Raw genomic sequence first — 20,481 nt, 5'->3', positions numbered from 1 at the left:
TGTAGTAATCATACTACTTGTACTACCAACAACAGTAGCGCAAACTACTACAATGGAAGTGGTGTAACTGCAGTTTGTAGAGAAGAGGACACGCATAAGGAGTGCTTGTCGACAAACGGTATAACCGTAATCACTACAATCCCTGTGGATAGTTCTACCTTCAGCTGTGATGACAAAGGAAAAAACGTAAAAAAGAAAAGCATCCCAGAAATAATAAACACAAAAGAGAAGAAGAGTATACTAGCAAATATTATTAACATTTTAAATTATATATTTCCTGATTATGAATTTAAACATTTGAATAATTCGAATTATAAATATATAAGAAATATAAATAGTGTTATAGATACAATTAACTACAATTTGTTTTATATTATTGAAAAAATATATAGAGGATTTAATAAAAGAATATGGAAAATCTTAAAAGAATTAATCGATTTTAAGTCATGTGATGTTTATACCTATCTGAATAGTACTGATAATGATCCGTACGTTGACAAGGAAAGTATTTCAAGTTTTAATTATTTTTTTTTTGCAAAAAAGAATAAAAGAATTCTATTCATATCATGTATAACCAAACCCAAGTACAAAAATCAAAACGATGAGGATTTCAACAATGTGTTTATAGGTATTCAAGATGAACCTTCCGTGAACGATAAGAACGAATGCGATGACGAGGATTCGTCGATTTGTTAGATTATGGATTGACAGCGTAAGAGACACACAAGAACGAACCTACGTGCGCACCCTGCCTGCAAAGCCCACATGTACACATATATGTGTCTGTGCTTCTATCCGTATATATATGCATATACATACGCACGAACTGCCCCATCAATGCATCTGCTTATTCGCCCCTCATGACTATGTGTTTATTTAAAGTTTTTCACAAAAAATGCAAAAAAATGCAAAAAAATGCGAAATTTTAAGTTGATGAAAAGAGGTTACAAATGAAAAAAGAGAAAAAATAAAAATACATAAATACATACATTCATACACACATACATTCATACACACATACACACATACATTCATACACACATACACACATACACACATACACACATACACACATACACACATACACACATACACACATACACACATACACACATACACACATACACACATACACACATACACACATACACACATACACACATACACACATACACACATACACACATACACAAATAAATAAGTAAACTCTTATGTTCACTATTCTTCCTTTTTTTGTTGTTCAAAATGCCCACGCACGTAGACTTCTATGTGTGTGTAAATAAACAAAATTTATTTAATTTTATTCCTCTTTCTCCTCTTCTCCTTCTAAGTACATTATTACACAGCACTCTACAGAGGGTATAATGACCTGAGTTTTTTTATAGTCCTGTGCATTGTAATGGAAACAAAAAAAAAAAAAAAAAAAAAAACAATATAAACATAAATATGTATAGGTATACATGCGCATATGTGCGTATATACATATTTACATATATAGGTATGCATAAAGTAGCACAGTAATATGTGCTGCTATAATGAGAGGCGACGCACCCTCGATCCTATTTAATTTTTCTTTTAATTTTTCTTTTAATTTCTCCTCATTCTTTTAACAAAAAATTAAATGTTTATATAACAACCTACCTATAATAAACCTTGCACTGCTTCTTCCACAGTTTATATAATTCTTCTTTCACCTAAAAAAGGAAATAATATGTTATCATTAGAATTGATTATTACTGCTGCATTAACATTTAGCACAGTGTAAACGCAAATGAACTTAAAAAGAAATGACAATAAAAACAAAAGAGGCGCATTCATGAGTAACACCATACGCAATGATTGAAGGGGCCAGCACAGTTATAACAAGTACATCCCCCACCCCTTCCCGTAAGAAAGTATATGATATAAATATTTATCACAATAATGAAAAAAATGGTACAACGTTTGTAAATGATTTCACACCCTCAAATAAATGAAGCCATGTATATACATGCAATGCACTATGAGGTGAAATATTTCTCCTTCTTTTTATTTTGCTTCTTTTATTGTGCTTCTTTTATTTTGCTTCTTTTATTGTGCTTCTTTTATTTTGCTTCTTTTATTTTGCTTCTTTTATTTTGCTTCTTTTATTTTGCTTCTTTTATTTTGCTTCTTTTAATTTGCTTCTTTTATTTTGCTTCTTTTTTTCGCTTTCGTTTTTTCTGCTTACGTAATCGCGGAACACGTCGCTCGCCATACAGTTCATGTTTTTGTTAATCAGATTGCCTATGTAATCATTCTTGATCCTTTTCTTTATCTTAATGCGAACGTCTTTACATATATCGGATAATTCAAAATGTTCCATGGTATTGACACAGTGTACATTATTTTCATTTTTCTTTTCTTTTTTTCTAATAGTGGAGTTTTTATCCTCACTATCTCCATAGGATGGAGCTGGATGTGGTAAAACACTAGCTAGTAAAAGTGTTTCTATCATTCTAGTAATTTGTTTGTGTGTTTCTTTACATACTTTCATAAACTTTTTCTTGTCTAATTCTACATGTTCCTTTTGTATATTCTTTCCTTTTAAATATTCTTCCGGGTATAGAATAGTAGGACTTAGAATTCCTAAATCGATACACATCTTTATCGTAATAATGTCCCTCAGTTGCGTAAAAGAAACAGCTGGGTCTTCCACCGTTATTTCACGTATATTTGCATTTACAATAGATAGATGATATATCTTTTCTAATACCTTCATACCTAACCCTTTACTTTGCATTGGGGGAAAAATTAAAAATTGAGATATGCGATTTCTGTCAAATTGAAATGTAAAAAACGTATATGTTGTTACTAAACCGAACAGGTAGAAATAGTATGAATGTCCTTTTGATTCTCCAATATCAGCTGCCTTTCCTTTTTTCTTACATAGTTCTCCCTTGTCTTTGTTGCCCCTTTGTGCTGCATCATCCGATAATTCATACAGTGCTACACTAGTCGCTACATTGGCTCCTTCCTTGGATGCATCCTTAGCCACTATAATGTCTGTTTCAACCGCTCCTCCAGTTCTTTGTCCATGTACTGCTTCATTTCTTGCTTCAATTCCTGCTTCATTTCTTGCTTCAATTCCTGCTTCATTTCTTGCTTCAATTCCTGCTTCAATTCCAGCTTCAATTCCTGCTTCAAGTCCTGCTTCATTTCTTGCTTCAATTCCTGTTTCAATTCCTGCTTCTTTTTTTGCTTCAATTCCTGCTTCATTTCCTACTTGATATCCTGCTTCCCTCCCCCTTAACATTTCTTCACCCATGTTCTTCACTAAGTCGGAGTACAGATAAACCACATCAAAATCCTTATGAAAGGAATAGTATTCCTCTTCGTCCTTATTCTTTATATCATTCAAAATATTGTCAATTGCTCTTAACACAACTTCGCTTGTAAGCACATACTCATCTTGATCAAAAAAAAGGGACTCAGATTTCTTGCAATTATTACCATTGCTATAATTCTTTTCTCCTAGTTTGTTCTTTGACTGTTTCATTTTTATGTGCTCTATGTCCTCCTTCTTTATACTACCATCCGCTCCGACATTATTACCCACATTACTGCTCATGTTATCGCGCACATTACTGTTTATCTGATCGTCACTCCCCTCTGCAATATCGCCTAAAACTGCAGATTCTTGTGCACCACCCACTCCTTTCAAAATTCTCCTTTTCTTTTTGTGCTCCTTCTTATCCTCTGCACTTGAGGATAAACATCGTTTTGCTAATTTCTTTTTACCTATCTCACTTTCCTTACAAGTAGTTTTTATTTCCTGCTCAATGCTTTTTTTTTTTTTATCATTACAAAAGATAAGCTTTTCCCCTTTTAAATTTCGATACAAACTAAAAGTAGAAGTGCCGTTTTTAAATAATTGGACATTCAGTTTTTCTATAAAATTATTATGAGTAAATTTTTTTTCACTATCATGCTTAAAAACAATATATGGCAAAATAACACTCCACCGATAGTCGTATTCTATATTTGATGCACTTTCGATAAACCAATGATAGAACCATTCTACTTTTCGATGCAATAATTCAAAGTTTTCCTTAATTGTGTAGTCATATCTGTTATACGATCTGTAGTATTCCATTTCTTTTCCTTCCCGCTGTGATCTCCCTATGTGTGCTTCTTTCCCCATGTGTACATTTTCCTCCATGAATGCTTCTTCCCCTATGTGTGCTTGCGTCTCCACATGACCACTTCTGCTCTCTTTATGTGGGGAACAACTACCACCTAAATGTATATGCTGATGACTGCTTTGTCTTTCTGAATTATCTTTGACGATAATACTTTCTGTACTCTTCTCTTTCGATAAACGTTCCTTTTTCTTTTTCTCTTTCAAGATATGTAAATATTCTCTATACAGTTTAGACATATCTTTCTCTGTTACAAATTTTGTGCAATTTCTTCTAGTTGTTTTACTTTCAACAAAAGGATTATTTTCATCAATATCTTTATATTTTTTTGTCACATCTGTTCTTTTCTTTTTTCTTCTTTTTCTATCCTTATTAGTTATGGATTCATCATTACTACGGGCATTAGACTCAGCATAGGAGCCAGATCCTTTCGAATCGATACGTTTTCTTCCTATGCCTTCATTGGAAGAAGATCCACTGCAATTATCCTCACCACAGCTACTACTGTTACTATTACTACTGCTTATGTGGTTATTACATTCGTTGCCTATCACATTGGCAGTCATATTTCTGCTCATATTTGTAGACATGTGTGTGTTCACATTTACCATCGCCTTTGCTTTTAAGTTCTCGCTCTTTCTTTTTCCCCTGTTCCAATTACCACCACCCTGTATAATTAAATCGCTCTTTTTATTGCTGTTAATGCTTTTTTTCTTCTCTTCAAAAGACTTGTTAGCATTATTACAACATGCATTGGGTGTGTTATAACCATATTTGTTAGGTGTATTGTAACCATATTTGTTGGGTGTATTGTTGTCACATGTATTATAAGAGTTTTTACCATATGCGTTGTTGGCACTGCTGTTTGCATCCTTCACTTCGGTTTCACCTGCACTATCATATATTTTATATTCATCCATTTTGTCATTGATATTAATTGCACTTTTGGATGAACCCTTTTCCATTGAAATAAAGCCATTTTGACTATCATAAAGTACTGTGTCGTTTTCTTTCTTTCTTTTTTTTTTTTTTTTTTTTTTTTTTTCCCTGTTCTATTAGATTGTTACTGTTATGAACGCACTCAATCGATTTAGCTTGATACACAATTTCCCCACTTCCATTACTTCCACTACTTCCACTACTTCCATTACTTCCACTACTTCCGGCGCTAGCCATGCTATACTTACTCTCGTTACTTTGCCTACCCCTCATCTGGCTAATAAACTCGCTACTACTGTTTTCTTTTCCCACTTTAAAATACATAGAGGAAAACCCGCATTTTCTTATCTGCAAATATATATCATCACTAATTTTTTTTTCATATATAATAAGTCCCGGTGGTTTGTAAACTTTATTTTGAAGAACAACATCAGCGTCTTGTATATCTTCTGTTTTATTACTATTCTTAATTTCATTTCTTTCCTTTCTTTCATTCCTTCTAAGTATACTTAAAAATTCTTCTTCCGTTTCGATAAAACCTCCTGGGTATGGAGTAGTGATATACAGATTTTGTAAAAGCATTAACATAATATAATTCGAGTTTTCATACTGATCGCATATGGAACCGTTGAGCTTCATAAATACTTCATAATTATCGCACGTGTAGTAGAAGTCGATGTTTAGGGTGTCGAACCCGATCACCTGCACAGGTAAAGTAAAAAGAAAATTAAAAGTATAAAATAAAATTAAATTAAAAGTACAAAATAAAATTAAATAAAAAGTAAAAAATTGCGCATGTCCTGAAAAGTGACAGAAATGGGTTCATTCGGAGTTTGTTCTACCCGCGAGCATAAACACACGCGTTTATATAAGTATGTATGCATATACAAGTATATGTATATATGAACATGTATTCATATGTAAACGTATGTAGTTATATAGGTACGTTGCGCATGCTCGAGTAACCTGTTCGTAATCACTGAAGAAGTGATGTGTAAATAAAGGCTTGAAGGAGTAGGTGTTGTTATAGTAGTCTTTGCTAGAAATACATGGATGAAATGTTACAGAGTTCATAGCATTTATCTTTGGTATGCATGCATATGTATTTATCGATGGGAAAAAATTCATTGACAAGTCTTGTAAATCAGCTGCACAATTTTTTATACAATTATAATATTCCCTGTCTATCTCCTCATTTTTTCTTTCCTGTACACTATCTATTGTTAACTTGTTGTTACCTTTATATTTCATATTTATGAACTTGTATTTTCTTACTATTTAAAAAATTTGCTTTTTTAATGGAGATGTATTAACAGTATTCCTTTGTTGTTGTTTCAACATTACTCCCTTGGGTATGTCCATACATACATGTGCACATATGTGTTTATGTGCATAAGGGCATATATACATATATATATGTATATATCTACACACACACACATATATATATATATATATAACGTTTTGTTTTAAAAATTTACGTTACTGAGTAATCACTTGAACATATGAGTGTACTTTTTTAAGAGATTTGAAAAAAAAAAAAAAAAAAAAAAAAAATATAAAAATAAATAAATAAATAAATGAGCTACTTAATGATTGACCAAATAAGTCTGACGGAAAAAAACAACATCCATTTCTCTTTTTTTAAAAAAAAGATAAGGACACAACATACGCTACATGGGTATTCAAAAAAAGAAGGGAAGCTACGCGTATACACGTAAATGTATTTTTTCTTTTTTTCTATTTGAGGCTCATGAGATATTAAAAGTGGTATGAGTAAAGGTTATCCTCAAAATGGATTAACCAATTACATACAGCGTAGGGCGTTGCTGTTTAATATATACATATATACATATACACATACATACACACATATACACATACATACACACATATACACATACATACATACATATACACATACATACACACATATACACATACATACACACATATACACATATACACATACACACATACATATATATGAATAATATACGTATCATATATATGAATAATATACGTATCATATATGTACATATATATATATATACGTATAATATACGTATAACGTACGTATAATATACATATAATGTACGCACAATGCACGTACACCACATGTATGATGCACATGTGCATAATTCTACATGAGCACGTTACTTACAGGCGCTCAGTTACTAAGCGTAAATGATGACACTGTTATTTTAATATAATTTAAATTATTAAAGTGGTTAGTCCCCAACTGGGGTATAAACTAATGCTCCGATTTACCACTTTACAAATGATATCGCTCTTTTACCGAATTGGTTGTTCTAAAATCTTTACTATTTTAGGTACTCTTACTTTTTTATATATATTATTAATTTGATTTTTATATGTGTTCATACATAAGTCTTACTAACTGATAACAAACATTTGTCCCTTTACTATTATCGCTAATCATCCTATGTATATACACATACGTACATATACACATATACATACAGTATTCATGTATGTATATAAATTGAGACATAACTGTAAGATGACTGCTAGCCTGGTACAAAAAAAGTACAAGAATGTAAACGCATTCATACGCAGTTACACGTACATGCAATCCAACACGTTCATACGTATATAAATTCACGCACACTCATACGTATAAGCATACATACATATACTCATGTGTACACATACTTATATAAGTGTAAACATATACAATGTAAGTGTACTTTTTATTCTCATAATTAGCACACTATACAAATTAATGTAAAAAAAAGTTATGGTGCAAAGAATTAAATAATATATTCTGTAAAAATTTCACAAAAAATTAGCAATACGGAAAAAAAAAAAGAAAAAAAAAATTTTACCTTGAAAAAGGGGGACTGACATTTAACAATAAAAAAAAAATAAAATAAAAACAGGAAAAACAAGAAATGAATAAAAATGATGAAATGATGAAATGATGAAATAATGAAATGATGAAATGATGAAATGATGAAATGATGAAATGATGAAGTGATGAAATGATGAAATGATGAAATGATGAAATGATGAAATGATGAAATGATGAAATGATGAAAAGATGAAATGATGAAAAGATGAAATGATGAAATGATGAAATGATGAAATGATGAAAAGAAGAAAAGAAGAAAAAATCGTTACTTGCATTTCTTGCATTTCTCGCGTTTCTCGCATTTCTCGCTTACATTTATGTATGCATTTATTTTTATTAATTCATTTTTAAAAAAATAATCATGACATTTAAAAAAATCATTTTCAATGATAAAAAGATATTTACTGTTAGTGTGCTTGTTTGTTTACCGTTAATTTACAAAAAATCATGGGAGGCTGGGTTACAAAAAAAAAAAAAAAAAAAAAAAAAAAAATAGTGAAAAGATAAAATGGAAAAATGGTAAAATAAAGATAAAACGAAAAATAAAAATAAGAATAAAATACAGAAAAACAGAAATATTCAGTTCAGTTCATGATGAAAGCTAACCTACAAAGTTTTTAAAAACTTTTGTGTACATATATAAATAAATATGTACATACATATATTTGTTTCGCTTTATTAATGACCCATATGCTTTTCCCTTTTACACTCCTTCCTTTGTTGCCACCTCCACGTTACACCTGCGCATGGTTTGTTTCGGTAACTCATATTTTATTGGTAACATGAAAAGACCATTTTGATAAAAAAATTCCATTTTATGATAGAAAACATGAGAATACGTAAACATACAATTCTATTTGTTTACATGTATATATCGTAGGGAGTGAAGCAATAGGCCGCAGAGGAGTCACTTATGCGTGAATGTTTAAACATGTAATCGCGTAAATATGCAAAACTGCTAATATGGTAATATGCTAATCTGCTAATGTGTTAATATGCAAATATGCTAATATTTTAAAAAGAAAAAAATGTTTCTGCTGTTATGAAACTTTCGAAATACTGCTTTTTAATCATGCTTTAAGAAAAAAAAAAAAAATGTTAAATCTTAACTTGCTTATTTGATTGCTATTTCACCATTTTTTCATTGTTTATGACTAATTCAAATTTCTAGCTTTTTTTCATTTTTTTGCTCTTTTGTTTCTTTGCTCTTTTGCTCTTATGCTCTTATGCTCTTATGCTCTTTTGCTCTTATGCTCTTTTGTTCTCATACCCATTTGTGCATTTGCTCTTTTGTTCTCATACCCATTTGTTCATTTGCTATTTTGTTCTTTTGTTCTATTTAGTCTTTGCTCCCCTTCTCTTTTATTTTTTTACTCTTTTTCCTGCACAGTTCATAAAAAAGAAGTAAGCATGTACTGTATTTTTCGGAAACGTACTACATGCTAATTCTTACTGTTCTTTGTTAAGGCAAGAAAAAACAAGGAAGGTACGGGTGTGCACACACCTTTATATATATTTATATATAAGCATATGCAAATATACATATACTAGTAATATATTTTTACGCAAGTATAAGGAGAGCATTAGGAAAAAATATGTTTGGGAAAATATGCACACTTATTTAAATAGAGAAAAAAATAAAAACAAAAACAAAAACAAAAACAAAAACAAAAACAAAAATAGCTATAAATCATATTACCTTTTTTTTTTTTCCTTGCCTGTTCATATTTTGACGTATTCTTAAATAATATTTTCGCTATTTGCACCTTAAAAGTATCTTAACATTTTACAAGAATTCAACGAGCGTGTAGTGTTCATTAAACTCGGTTACGACCAAATGATTGAGTGGGAAGAAAATAAGAGAAAATTAAAAATAGGAGGCACCGAAAAGGCAAAAATAAGGCAAAAAAAAAAAAAAAAAAAAAAAAAACAAAGGGAAAAGAGAGTTTATGCACACAAATTTTTACTTTTTAAGGTTTTGCACTTTTTTTTTTTTCTTTAAAAAAAGAAATGTAAGTTTTTCAAATAACTGTTTTAAATTATTTATTTTGCACCATACAAAATTGTGCGTTTACGATTTTTGCTGAACGTTGAAGCATACCTGAGTGAAATCATTTGTATTCTCCCTATATTCAATTTTTGCCATTCTCCTTTAACTCTTTTCCGTTGTATGTTTCTCCCCACCTCTTATTTTTTTGGCATTGCACATTTTCCCCTTTTTTTTTTGTTGCTCCCTCTTTGTTGCTCCCTCTTTGTCGCTTCCGTTTTGTCGCTTCTGTTTTGTTCCTTCCGTTTTTATTTATTTATTTTTTTTTTTTTTCCCTTTTTATTGTTTTATGTGCTTCGAGCAGGAGTCCCCCATTTGGTAGTACACTTGCGATATGTACCTAATTTGAAAGAAAACCCTTTTATCCTTTCATTCGGTTACTCAGTGGAATATGCTGTTCTCCAGCTCTGAATCGAGTATCTTTAGTGAGACTGATTATGATGGAAGTAGTGAAGAAGAATATAAAAGCTCGAACGCAGAAGAAAGTCTAAAAAATGTGAAGATTTACAATAAAATAATAATTAAATTATTTTTAAAGAATAGAAAATATTATGAACAAGTCAGAAATATAGCACTGAATTATATCGGTAAAATAGAAGATGTTCATTTTTCCAATGTTCAAAATAGTGACCAAGAGATAATTGAGCATATATATAATTTTTATTTTGACACATATGATATAATTGAATATGGGGAAAATAAATTGATATATTATATGCAAAATAATTTTCATAAATTCATTGACGTAATAGATAATTACTCCATTCCGTTTTTCTTTAGACTTATTTTTCTCAGTTGCTACTTTGAATTTCTGCACAATAAAGAGGCAAAAAGTAATCAACTTAAGGGTGTATCTTCTAAGACTCGAAAGTACCATCTTAACGTTGACTCTGATGCAAGGAAGAAAGGGGCAGCGTTTACAATTGCAGGTAACGAGTACATAGAGGGAGACGAATCTGTAGTGGATAGCGAGTACATGAAGGGTAACAACTCTGTAGCGGATAGCGAGTACATGAAGGGTAACAACTCTGTAGCGGATAGCGAGTACATGAAGGGTAACAACTCTGTAGTGGATAGCGAGTGCATGAAGGGTAACTATTATGTAAGGGGAGATGACTCCGTAATTGGCAACGACTCTGTGACTAGCATCAGCTGTTACATTGGAACGGGTAATCTGTTAGCAAGGAAGGAACGGAAAAGCGGAGAAGAGGAGAAAGATATAGAAGAGGAAAATTGCTATAAAAAGGAAAACGCTCAAGATGACAGTGGCATAGAAGAGAGAAGCGGACAGAGTGACGATCCTAAGGATGACCACAACAACGAACGTAGCAACGAACGAAGCAACGACAACAGCAGTGATAACAGCAACGATACCAGCAACGATACCAGCAACGATACCAGCAACGATACCAGCAACGATACCAGCAACAACAACAGCAACGATACCAGCAACAACAACAGCAACGATACCAGCAACAACAACAACAACGATACCAGCAACAACAACAGCAACGATAACAGCAACGATCAAGAGTACCACTCTAACGGAGCGACAAAGGGGGAAAAGGAAAAATGGCTGTTTTGTGATTTCATAGAGTACAATTTTGGAAAGGACAAAAAGTTCATGGAGGAGATAGATTTTTACAGTGCGTGTCTTATTAAGGGTATTTTATATTCATATAAGAATTATTCTTTTTTTAAAGATGTCAATATAAAAATGAAAATAAATAATTGTTTGAAAATGATTTTTGATAAACATAATATAAAAATTAAGTGTAGAATAATTAATGTTCCTTATCTACATGACATACATATTAGTGACATACAAGAGATAGAAAGTAAGCATATAGGAAAATTTATAAGCACAGAAGGAATAATTACAAGAGTAGGGGAAAAGAAAATATTAGAAGAGTATAAAAAATTTAGATGTATGAAATGTGATCATATAATTAAAAAAAAAGCCATTCCTGAGTTGTACTATAATACTCATACGATATTGAAATGTCATAATATTCAAATAGATACAAATATCCCCCCATATTACGAAGGGGGCTATTTGTTAAACCAAATTACAAAAGAGGAGACTAACTCCCAAGGTAGTTACACCATGAAGGACTCTGTTAAGGGTAGTAGGAAGATATGCACAAAGGGAAGGAGTAGGAAAAAGGAATGGGCTAACACAAGCGGTAGCGCGATTGGCAATGCAGGTTATCACACGTATGACAATGCAGATGTTTACGCGAGGAGCTTCAAAAAAAGCCTGACGAAGCTCAATGACCCTCGTAACGGCATGCCTAACCAGAGCAGTGGTAAGAAGCTATACTCCGAGAAAAGGTGCAATGGGACAAATTTCGAATTTCTGGAAAGCGAAGTTAAAAGAGTTGACTATCAAGAAATAAAAATAAAAGACACAAGAAAAACAAATATCCCTTATTCAATTACTGTAGTACTTTTAGAAAATTTAGCGGGGAAATATCATCCAGGGAAAAAGGTAGTTATAAATGGTATAATCTTAAGGAGATGGAAAAGGTTATATAAAGATGTGCGGTGTGATGCTGAGCTTTTTATTGAAGCTAATAATGTTGAATGTAAAGAGATGGGAAATACAAAATGTAAAGAAATTTCATTAGATGATGATTTTGCTAAATATATAAACAACATAATGAATAAGACCTGTGCACGTGTTGAGTCTCTCATGGATGATGACAAAAACTGCATTAATGAAAATAAAAACTATATTAACGAACATAAAAACAAAGGAGAGAATAACAACATAAAAAGTGGGTTACAAGGTAAGGACTTTTTCCCAAGCGATGGTATAGAAGAGAAAGACAAAAAACATACTCCTCTTACTCCACCTATGTATCATAAAAAAAATTTACAAAGATGTAACAGCACAAACCAGGATAAGGATGTAGACGATTTTTTACGTCCACTTCCATCTAATATAAGCGCAGAAAAGTATGAGTCAAACAGGACCACATGTTATGACTCTTCGATAAACACTCTCCAAATGAATTTCTTTGAACAGTACTGGTTTATTTTTAAACATAAGAAAATGGAAGGAAAAAGGTTTATATGTGAAAGTTTATGCCCTAATCTGTATAATTGCAAATTATCCAAAATGTCAGTGTTACTTGTTCTAATAGGTGGCAATGAAATAAATGAGAATGATTCTGTTTACAATGAAAGTAATAAGTGGAAAAAGTATTTCAATAGAGATAAAGAAAGAGAGGGAAAAAAAGTTTCTCAAAGAGAGCATGAAGTCTCATCTTCTCACAAACGTGTGAACATGGATAAGTCTGGAAATATCGTTACAAGGAAAGGTCTAAACTGTGGAGGTGGGGGCAGTAGCGTCGGTGATAGCCTGGATGACAGTGTTAGTGATAGCATAGATGCAAGTATCGATGGTAGAAATGAATACATTAATGAAGGAAGAAGCAAAAAAAATAATGGGAAAAGTAGCGAACGCAGTAATGGGCGAAGAAGTGGGGGTAAAGGTAAGATAAGAAAAAGAAGAAGTAGGGAGAAACATAAAAGAAAGAGGGACACACATTTTTCGTCAGAAAACTGCGGCAGAAGGGCATTGTGTCACTTACTGTTGGTTGGAGATCCAGGGACAGGAAAATCACAGTTATTAAAAGAAGTGCATAAAATAAGCAACATTTGCATGAACGTGTCAGGTATGTTTTGTACTACTGCTGGATTAACATGTGCAGCTATAAAGGAGGGAAATAATTTTATGTTAGAAAGTGGAGCGTTAGTATTAGCAGACAATGGAGTTTGTTGTATTGACGAATTTTGTTTAATGAAAAATGAAAATAAAAATGCTATACACGAAGCTATGGAACAATTAACCATATCCGTAGCAAAAGGTGGTATAGTGGATAAATTGAACTGTAAATGTACTATTATCGGTGCATCTAATTTTGAGTTACATAAAAACATTAAAGGAAATTTAGCTACTTCTAATAGTAAAGTGCTTATTATTAATCTTTCTTATGCTTTACTAAGTAGATTTGACTTAGTTGTTATAACAGAGGATAATAATGAAATGGATTCCAAAATTGCCGATCATATCTTGGATAGAGATTCTGAAGAGAATGTGTCTTATAATGGTCTCGTAAAAGAAAAGGGCCTTATAAATGATGGCAAAGGACAAAGGCACAGACGAATAGAACGCGCAATGGAGCAAGAAATGAAAGAACAATATCTTGGTGCATCGGCACAAGAAAAAGAGCTGGAAGGAGTTCTGGAAGAGGTGCACGAGGATATGCTGGAAGAGGGGCAGGATGAGATGCTGGGTGAAGGGCAGGATGAAACACATGTTAATGTACACATTCAGAACAGGCGAGAGAAGCAATATGCTTGCAAAATGAGTAAAAGGGGTAGCTCCTCGAGAGTACTACATCCCACAAATAATGGCCCAAGATGGCACCCGTATGTCCCTAATACTATCAACGCCCCTAATACTATCAATGCCCCTAATACTATCAACGCCCCTAATACTATCAATGCCCCTAATACTATCAACGCCCCTAATACTATCAATGCCCCTAATACTGCCAATGCCATTAACAGTAGTAATCGTTTCTCGCCACAATGTGAGGATGACAAAATTTCGTGGTCCAGTGAAAAATTGAAGGAATACATATATTATGTTAAAACTAATTGTTTTCCAAATTTTAATAAAAACTCTAAGCTAATATTAATTAAGTACTATACTAAATTGAGAGAGTATAACGATGGAGATAATGGAACAACAGTTCGAACTCTAGAAAGTTTAATACGGCTAAGTGAAGCACACTCTAAATTGATGCATAATAATATTGTTACTTTGGATGATGTAATGAATATTATTTTATTAGTTGAGCTAAGTTTACGGGGGTATAAAATAGCTATTAAAACCATTTCAAATAATATACTTATAGCTAGAACAGGGATACTTGAAAATCTAGCTGATTTATTATTATTATATAATAACATGCATAAAACTTTCTATTCCTTAGATGACGTTCTTTTTTATAAATCCTTATATCTTTATTTTAAAAACATCATTATGAATAAATTAAATTTGGTTGAACAAAATGGAATTATATACACAGTCGTTTAGTATAGTGAGAATTCAACACAATGTTAACTTCGCTTAAAAGATGAGGAAATTTTAGTCCGTGTTTATGTGTCGAGGTAACTATTTTTCATATATTTTTTTTTTCTTCTTTTTAAGGCAATGTGGATGAAAAAAGAGAACTACGTCTTTTTTTAGAAGAGTACATTGGTTTTGTTTTGATTGCGTCCTAGGAGAATTCAATGGTTCTTTTTGTATTACTTTATACAAATTTAATTAATTAATTATTTAATTTATTATTCATTTTATTTTATTTCATTTTATTTTTTTGCACACCAATGTAATTGCTTATTTGGCACCTAACATTTGTGCAGGTGTCATGGACTTTTTCCATTTTTTCCAATTTTTCCATTTTTTCCAATTTTTCCATTTTTTCCAATTTTTCCATTTTTTCCATTTTTTCCAATTTTTCCATTTTTTCCATTTTTTCCATTTTTCCCATTTTTCCCATTTTTCCCATTTTTCCCATTTTTCCCATTTTTCCCATTTTTCCCATTTTTCCCATTTTTCCCATTTTTCCCATTTTTCCTTTTTTTTTTTTTTTTAATGTATTGTTGTATGGCTAGTTTGTTCATGTAAAAAATGTCAAAATGGAGAAATTTTTTTTTTAATTATCTTGAACTGCTTAGCGGATTCACTGTTCAATTATTTGACTTCACTATTTTTCAAAAACGTGCATATTCGCGTATAGATATTCCTATTTAACACCATAAACGTTTTTGCTCTCATTTTTTCCGATAGCTCATTTTATTGCCAATTGATGCCCTTGTTCGGATAATAAAAATGGGCAAAGGTAAAAAAGAAAAAACAATAAATGAATAGATATAAATATAAATATAAATATAAATATACATATATATAAATGCTTGTATAAATAAAAGCATAAACGAATAAACGAATAAACAAAATGAGGGAAAAAGGGCACGTAAATAACATTTTAGTATACCGCTACCCCCATACTTAATTTAATTGAATTCCTTTTTTAAAAAATTGAACATAATTTTTTCTAAAAAAAAAAACAAAGAACAGATGGCGAAACAATTACTTTTCTTCCTATAATAAGAAGAATAACCTCATATTGGTAACAGCTTGATGGAGTAAGTAATTAACTTACTACCTACCCTTGACACAATATATGCCTAAGAGAATAAGGAAATGAATATGTCATATAACCTGAGGGAATGTAACACATATAAATATGAACGAACATGTATGTAAATGGTTCAGAAGTACCTTCTCATACGTAGCTTACTTCTTAATGCTCTGTTTTGATGATCCTTTATATCATATAATTTGTTTACCTTTTTTTATTTTATATAATTCGTTTACTTTAATTTTGTTGTATATAATTCGTTTACTTTAATTTTGTTGTATATAATTCGTTTACTTTAATTTTGTTGTATATAATTCGTTTACTTTAATTTTGTTGTATATAATTCGTTTACTTTAATTTTGTTGTATATAATTCGTTTACTTTAATTTTGTTGTATATAATTCGTTTACTTTAATTTTGTTTTATATAATTCGTTTACTTTAATTTTGTTGTATATAATTCGTTTACTTTAATTTTGTTTTATATAATTTGTTTACTTATTTATTGATTTTTATAATTCGTGTACTTATTTTTTATTTTATATTATTCGCTAACTTATTTTTTTCTTTTTTTTTTCCGTCCTTGTGCCCCCCCTTTTGTTGTATTAATTTTTACAAAAAGATGGACATAAAAATAGTAGAAGATGAAGTTATGCTATCAGATGGACGAATAATAAAAATGCCTGTCAAAAGAAAGGAGGACGAAAATGAGAAAGACAAGGCAAAGGCAAAATTAAAAGTGGAAAAAATTCCAAACGTGTGGGGTAGTAGTGCAGGGGCAGGTAGTGACTATTTTGATCTTTACCGAAAACAAAGGAATGAAGAAAATGAAAGACTAGAAATAATTGAAAAACAATGGAAAGAATATACGGACAATCAGATATTTCAGAGTAAAAGAAGGGAGAAAATAGAATATATAGAAAAAAAAAGGCAAAAGAAAAAAAATAAAAGGTTAATGAAAAAGAATAAGATAAAACAACTAAGAATTAACAAAAAGATTAATAAAAATGAAAAAAAGGCAAAAATGTCTTCCAGTGATGAGAATGAAGAGAAATGCACAGATACAGACAGAGGTAGTGGCAGAAGGAAGGATAAACAGCACGTATATGAGGAGATGGATGGTGCAGCGGATGGCGGAGTGGATGAGGAAGAAATACAATTCTCAAAAAGATATGATAATAACAATAATAGGAGTCCTAATAAGGATGGCGCAACTGCAAATGAAGATCCTAGTACGCTAAAAGGGAAAAAGAAAGAAACGGAAACAGATGATAAGAACGAATTGTGTGTCCCGCCTGTTGATTTGAACAATTTCCTTGTTGTTAAAGAGGATGAGCTGTTTTAGTATTTTCTTTTTGTTATGTATTTCTATTTAAAATAAAAAAAAGAAACGAGAAAGGTGCAAATGCCTGCTGGACGTTATACATACATTGTTGGGTTATATAGAAACACATATACATGGCCAAAACAGAACAGAAAAAAAAAAAAAAAAAATATGAATATAGGAGTAGGAAAAATAAAAGCACAAAATGACGTGGATACTAAACGAGAGCAGCATATTCATGTATGTATATTTTTTTGAAATTTCTTTTTTTTTCCCATAACTTTTCCTCCAAAATAAAAGGTTTTAGTTTTGCGTAATTTCCCCACTCAAGCAGCATCAGCCGTGTGCACACTAATGTACACACACAAACATATATATATACATATATATATATACATACACACGTTTATATTTTACTTTTTGTTTTTTTTGTGTGCATGTTACTTTGAGTAGACAGTGACCCTACTTCGAGTGATCCTCTTCATTACTCGCCGTTTTGCACGTTTTTCAAATTATTCAAATTATTCAAATTCTCTATTAATTTTTTATTAACGTTGAGCTTTTCCTTGTATGCTAAGGCAACTCGTAGTAATCCTATTTCATTTAAGTTTGAAGTTATCAACTGAAAGGACTGCGGTTCGTTAAAATCTTTCGTGAATGTTCCTGTTGGTATGACTATACTTGGGAAGCCTGTAATAGATGACACAATAGAGAAAACTTCTTTCATGTACTTGTTGTATTTATTCTTTTTCCATAAATTTTCCATATCTACATGTATATCATTTATATGACCATTGCCACTATGTATACTATGTTCAATATTTCCTCCTTTTAAAATGATATCATCATATACACACGTGTTTACTATGTCGTCTCGTATATTATTACTTCTAGGAATGGAAGGTAACAAAATGTAATTTACTTTTTTAAAATGTATTTTTAATTTTTTGGTAAGATTTTTTTTTACCATTAAAAATATATTACGAAAATTTATTTTTTGAAAATGAGAGGAAAAAATAGAACCACCAATTATTCTTGTTAACACATTTTCATTTATCATATTTGACCTAACTTTATTAATATAATTCGTTTCATTATTTATATTATGCATATTATAATTTATTCCATTCATTCTTGAAATATTGCTATGCGCTATAATCATTGAATATACATAATATATATAACAGTAATCAATTAATTTGTAAATATTAGTATTTATTAATGTTCCTCCCAAATGTTCAATATTTCGCATAACCTCTTTATAATTGATGTAAACAATTTTATCAACAAAACAGTCCATTAAAATATCTTCACATATGTATCCAAACTTCATATTTTTTAATGGTTTTTGACTTTTAAATCTTTCTGACAGTTCATATTTTTTCAATAAACTGTTCACATTTTTTATTTCTTTTATTTCTCTTTTTTCTTTTTCTTTTTCTTTTTCTTCTTTTTCTTTTTTTTTTTTTTTAATTTTTTTAATTTTTAACGTTGTTAAATCCTTTTTGTCCCTCCCACTTAAAACATCCAACAATACACTACAATCATACACATTGTTACATATTAACCCAACTACATCAGTTTCTTCATTATATGGTATAACACCATATCTACTAATTCTTCCATAGGTAGGTTTTAACCCAATACATCCACATAAAGATGATGGAGTTCGAATGGATCCACCTGTGTCTGTATTTACTGAACAGTTCATAATCTTTGATCCTATACAGCTAGCTGATCCACCAGAAGAACCACCACATGATAAATATTTTTCATTAAATGGATTTTTTACCTTGCCCGTACAGGATCCCATTGCAAATTCATCTAAACGTGTTTTTCCTATTATGATTGCACCATTTTTCTTCAATTTTTTTACAAGTGTACTATCGTAAGAAGGTATATACTTTGATAGAATTTTACTTCCTCCTGTTGTTGGTATATTTTTTGTTATTATGTTGTCTTTTAAAACGATTGGAAGTCCAAACAATTTTGGTAGTTTTGATAAATTTCCACACTGCTCATAAATTCTGTACAATTTTCTGATCTGTTCATATATTTCATCAGTGGAATATATATACGAAAAGCTGTTATATTTGTTAATATTTTCATGCAATACTTTCTTAATTATATATTTTTCAAAGATATATTTTATGTCAAGCTTGGATGATAATATTTTCCTTCTTATTTGATATATGTGAGAGCTGTTAAACTCACTATACTTATTTTCATTGTACGTACTATCATATATACTATCATATGTACTATCATATGTACTATCATATGTACTATCATGTGCACAACCATAAGTACTATTATACGTAATTATATGTGTACAGTTTCTTTTTCTTCTCCCTTTTTCTGCATGTATATGTTTGTCCTTCAAAAATATATAAGATAGGGTACATGCACTTTTGCATCCCTTGTAATTAACAAAGTGGGGTATTTCATTTTTCAAAAAATTATTATTTTTTGCTACTCTGAACGCTACACTATCTTTAACTAAGCATAGTGATTGTAAAATGTTAAATATGTCAATGTTCAGAAATAAAAAGGAAATGTACAATAAATTTATGGGTAGTCTGTGCATATTATATTTACGTGTTTCCCCATTTATCGAACTTCAAGCGGGTACATTTTCTTTCCTGCAATTTAACATCCTTCCGTATTTCCGCCTGTTTCACGTGTGTGCATAGGTACGTGCATGTATATATATATAAAAATATATATATGTGCAAACATGCGTGGGAATGCTTTTTACCGTTTTCCCTTTTATTTTGTTTTTAATTACACAAATAGGTAACATAAGAAATATATTTTTGCCAATGTTGTAACGTGTTTATCGTGTAAGCATTTTTTAATCTCTTATGAGCGAACATATACATTTCTTTCTTCTCCTTTGAAAAAAAAAAAAAAATT

General features: G+C 30.9%; 5 protein-coding genes across 5 annotated transcripts in view; 3 read left to right on the top strand and 2 right to left on the bottom strand.

Moving 5' to 3' along the window:
• The window catches only part of PmUG01_05034000 (repressor of RNA polymerase III transcription MAF1, putative), a gene marked incomplete at both ends in the record, with an annotated part of 831 nt that extends 135 nt beyond the window's left edge, over positions 1-696 (top strand). Inside the window, one exon of the mRNA XM_029003552.1 lies at positions 1-696. This exon is cut by the window's left edge and continues 135 nt beyond it. Within this exon, the coding sequence (XP_028860487.1) occupies positions 1-696 (696 nt within the window).
• A 654-nt stretch (positions 697-1,350) lies between these two features.
• PmUG01_05033900 (histone acetyltransferase, putative) lies at positions 1,351-6,350 on the bottom strand (the record flags this gene model as incomplete). Its single annotated transcript, XM_029003551.1, is given in 5 exon segments — positions 1,351-1,387; positions 1,642-1,694; positions 2,210-5,170; positions 5,184-5,801; positions 6,066-6,350. The coding sequence occupies 5 exon segments, from the start codon at positions 6,348-6,350 to the stop codon at positions 1,351-1,353; spliced, it is 3,954 nt and encodes a 1,317-aa protein (XP_028860486.1).
• A 4,062-nt stretch (positions 6,351-10,412) lies between these two features.
• Positions 10,413-15,134, top strand: MCM9 (DNA helicase MCM9, putative; the record flags this gene model as incomplete). The annotated part of the gene is made up of 1 exon (XM_029003550.1): positions 10,413-15,134. The coding sequence occupies one exon, from the start codon at positions 10,413-10,415 to the stop codon at positions 15,132-15,134; it is 4,722 nt and encodes a 1,573-aa protein (XP_028860485.1).
• A 1,729-nt stretch (positions 15,135-16,863) lies between these two features.
• PmUG01_05033700 (conserved Plasmodium protein, unknown function) lies at positions 16,864-17,586 on the top strand (the record flags this gene model as incomplete). Its single annotated transcript, XM_029003549.1, has 1 exon — positions 16,864-17,586. The coding sequence occupies one exon, from the start codon at positions 16,864-16,866 to the stop codon at positions 17,584-17,586; it is 723 nt and encodes a 240-aa protein (XP_028860484.1).
• Positions 17,587-18,049: 463 nt separating this feature from the next.
• Positions 18,050-20,152, bottom strand: GATA (glutamyl-tRNA(Gln) amidotransferase subunit A, putative; the record flags this gene model as incomplete). The annotated part of the gene is made up of 1 exon (XM_029003548.1): positions 18,050-20,152. The coding sequence occupies one exon, from the start codon at positions 20,150-20,152 to the stop codon at positions 18,050-18,052; it is 2,103 nt and encodes a 700-aa protein (XP_028860483.1).
• Between the last annotated feature and the right edge of the window lie 329 nt (positions 20,153-20,481).

The sequence above is a fragment of the Plasmodium malariae genome (assembly GCF_900090045.1).
Source record: "Plasmodium malariae genome assembly, chromosome: 5".
Lineage (NCBI taxonomy): Eukaryota > Apicomplexa > Aconoidasida > Haemosporida > Plasmodiidae > Plasmodium > Plasmodium malariae.
The sequence above is the reverse complement of the archived record's forward strand: the minus strand, read 5'-3'. Positions and strand labels throughout refer to the sequence as shown.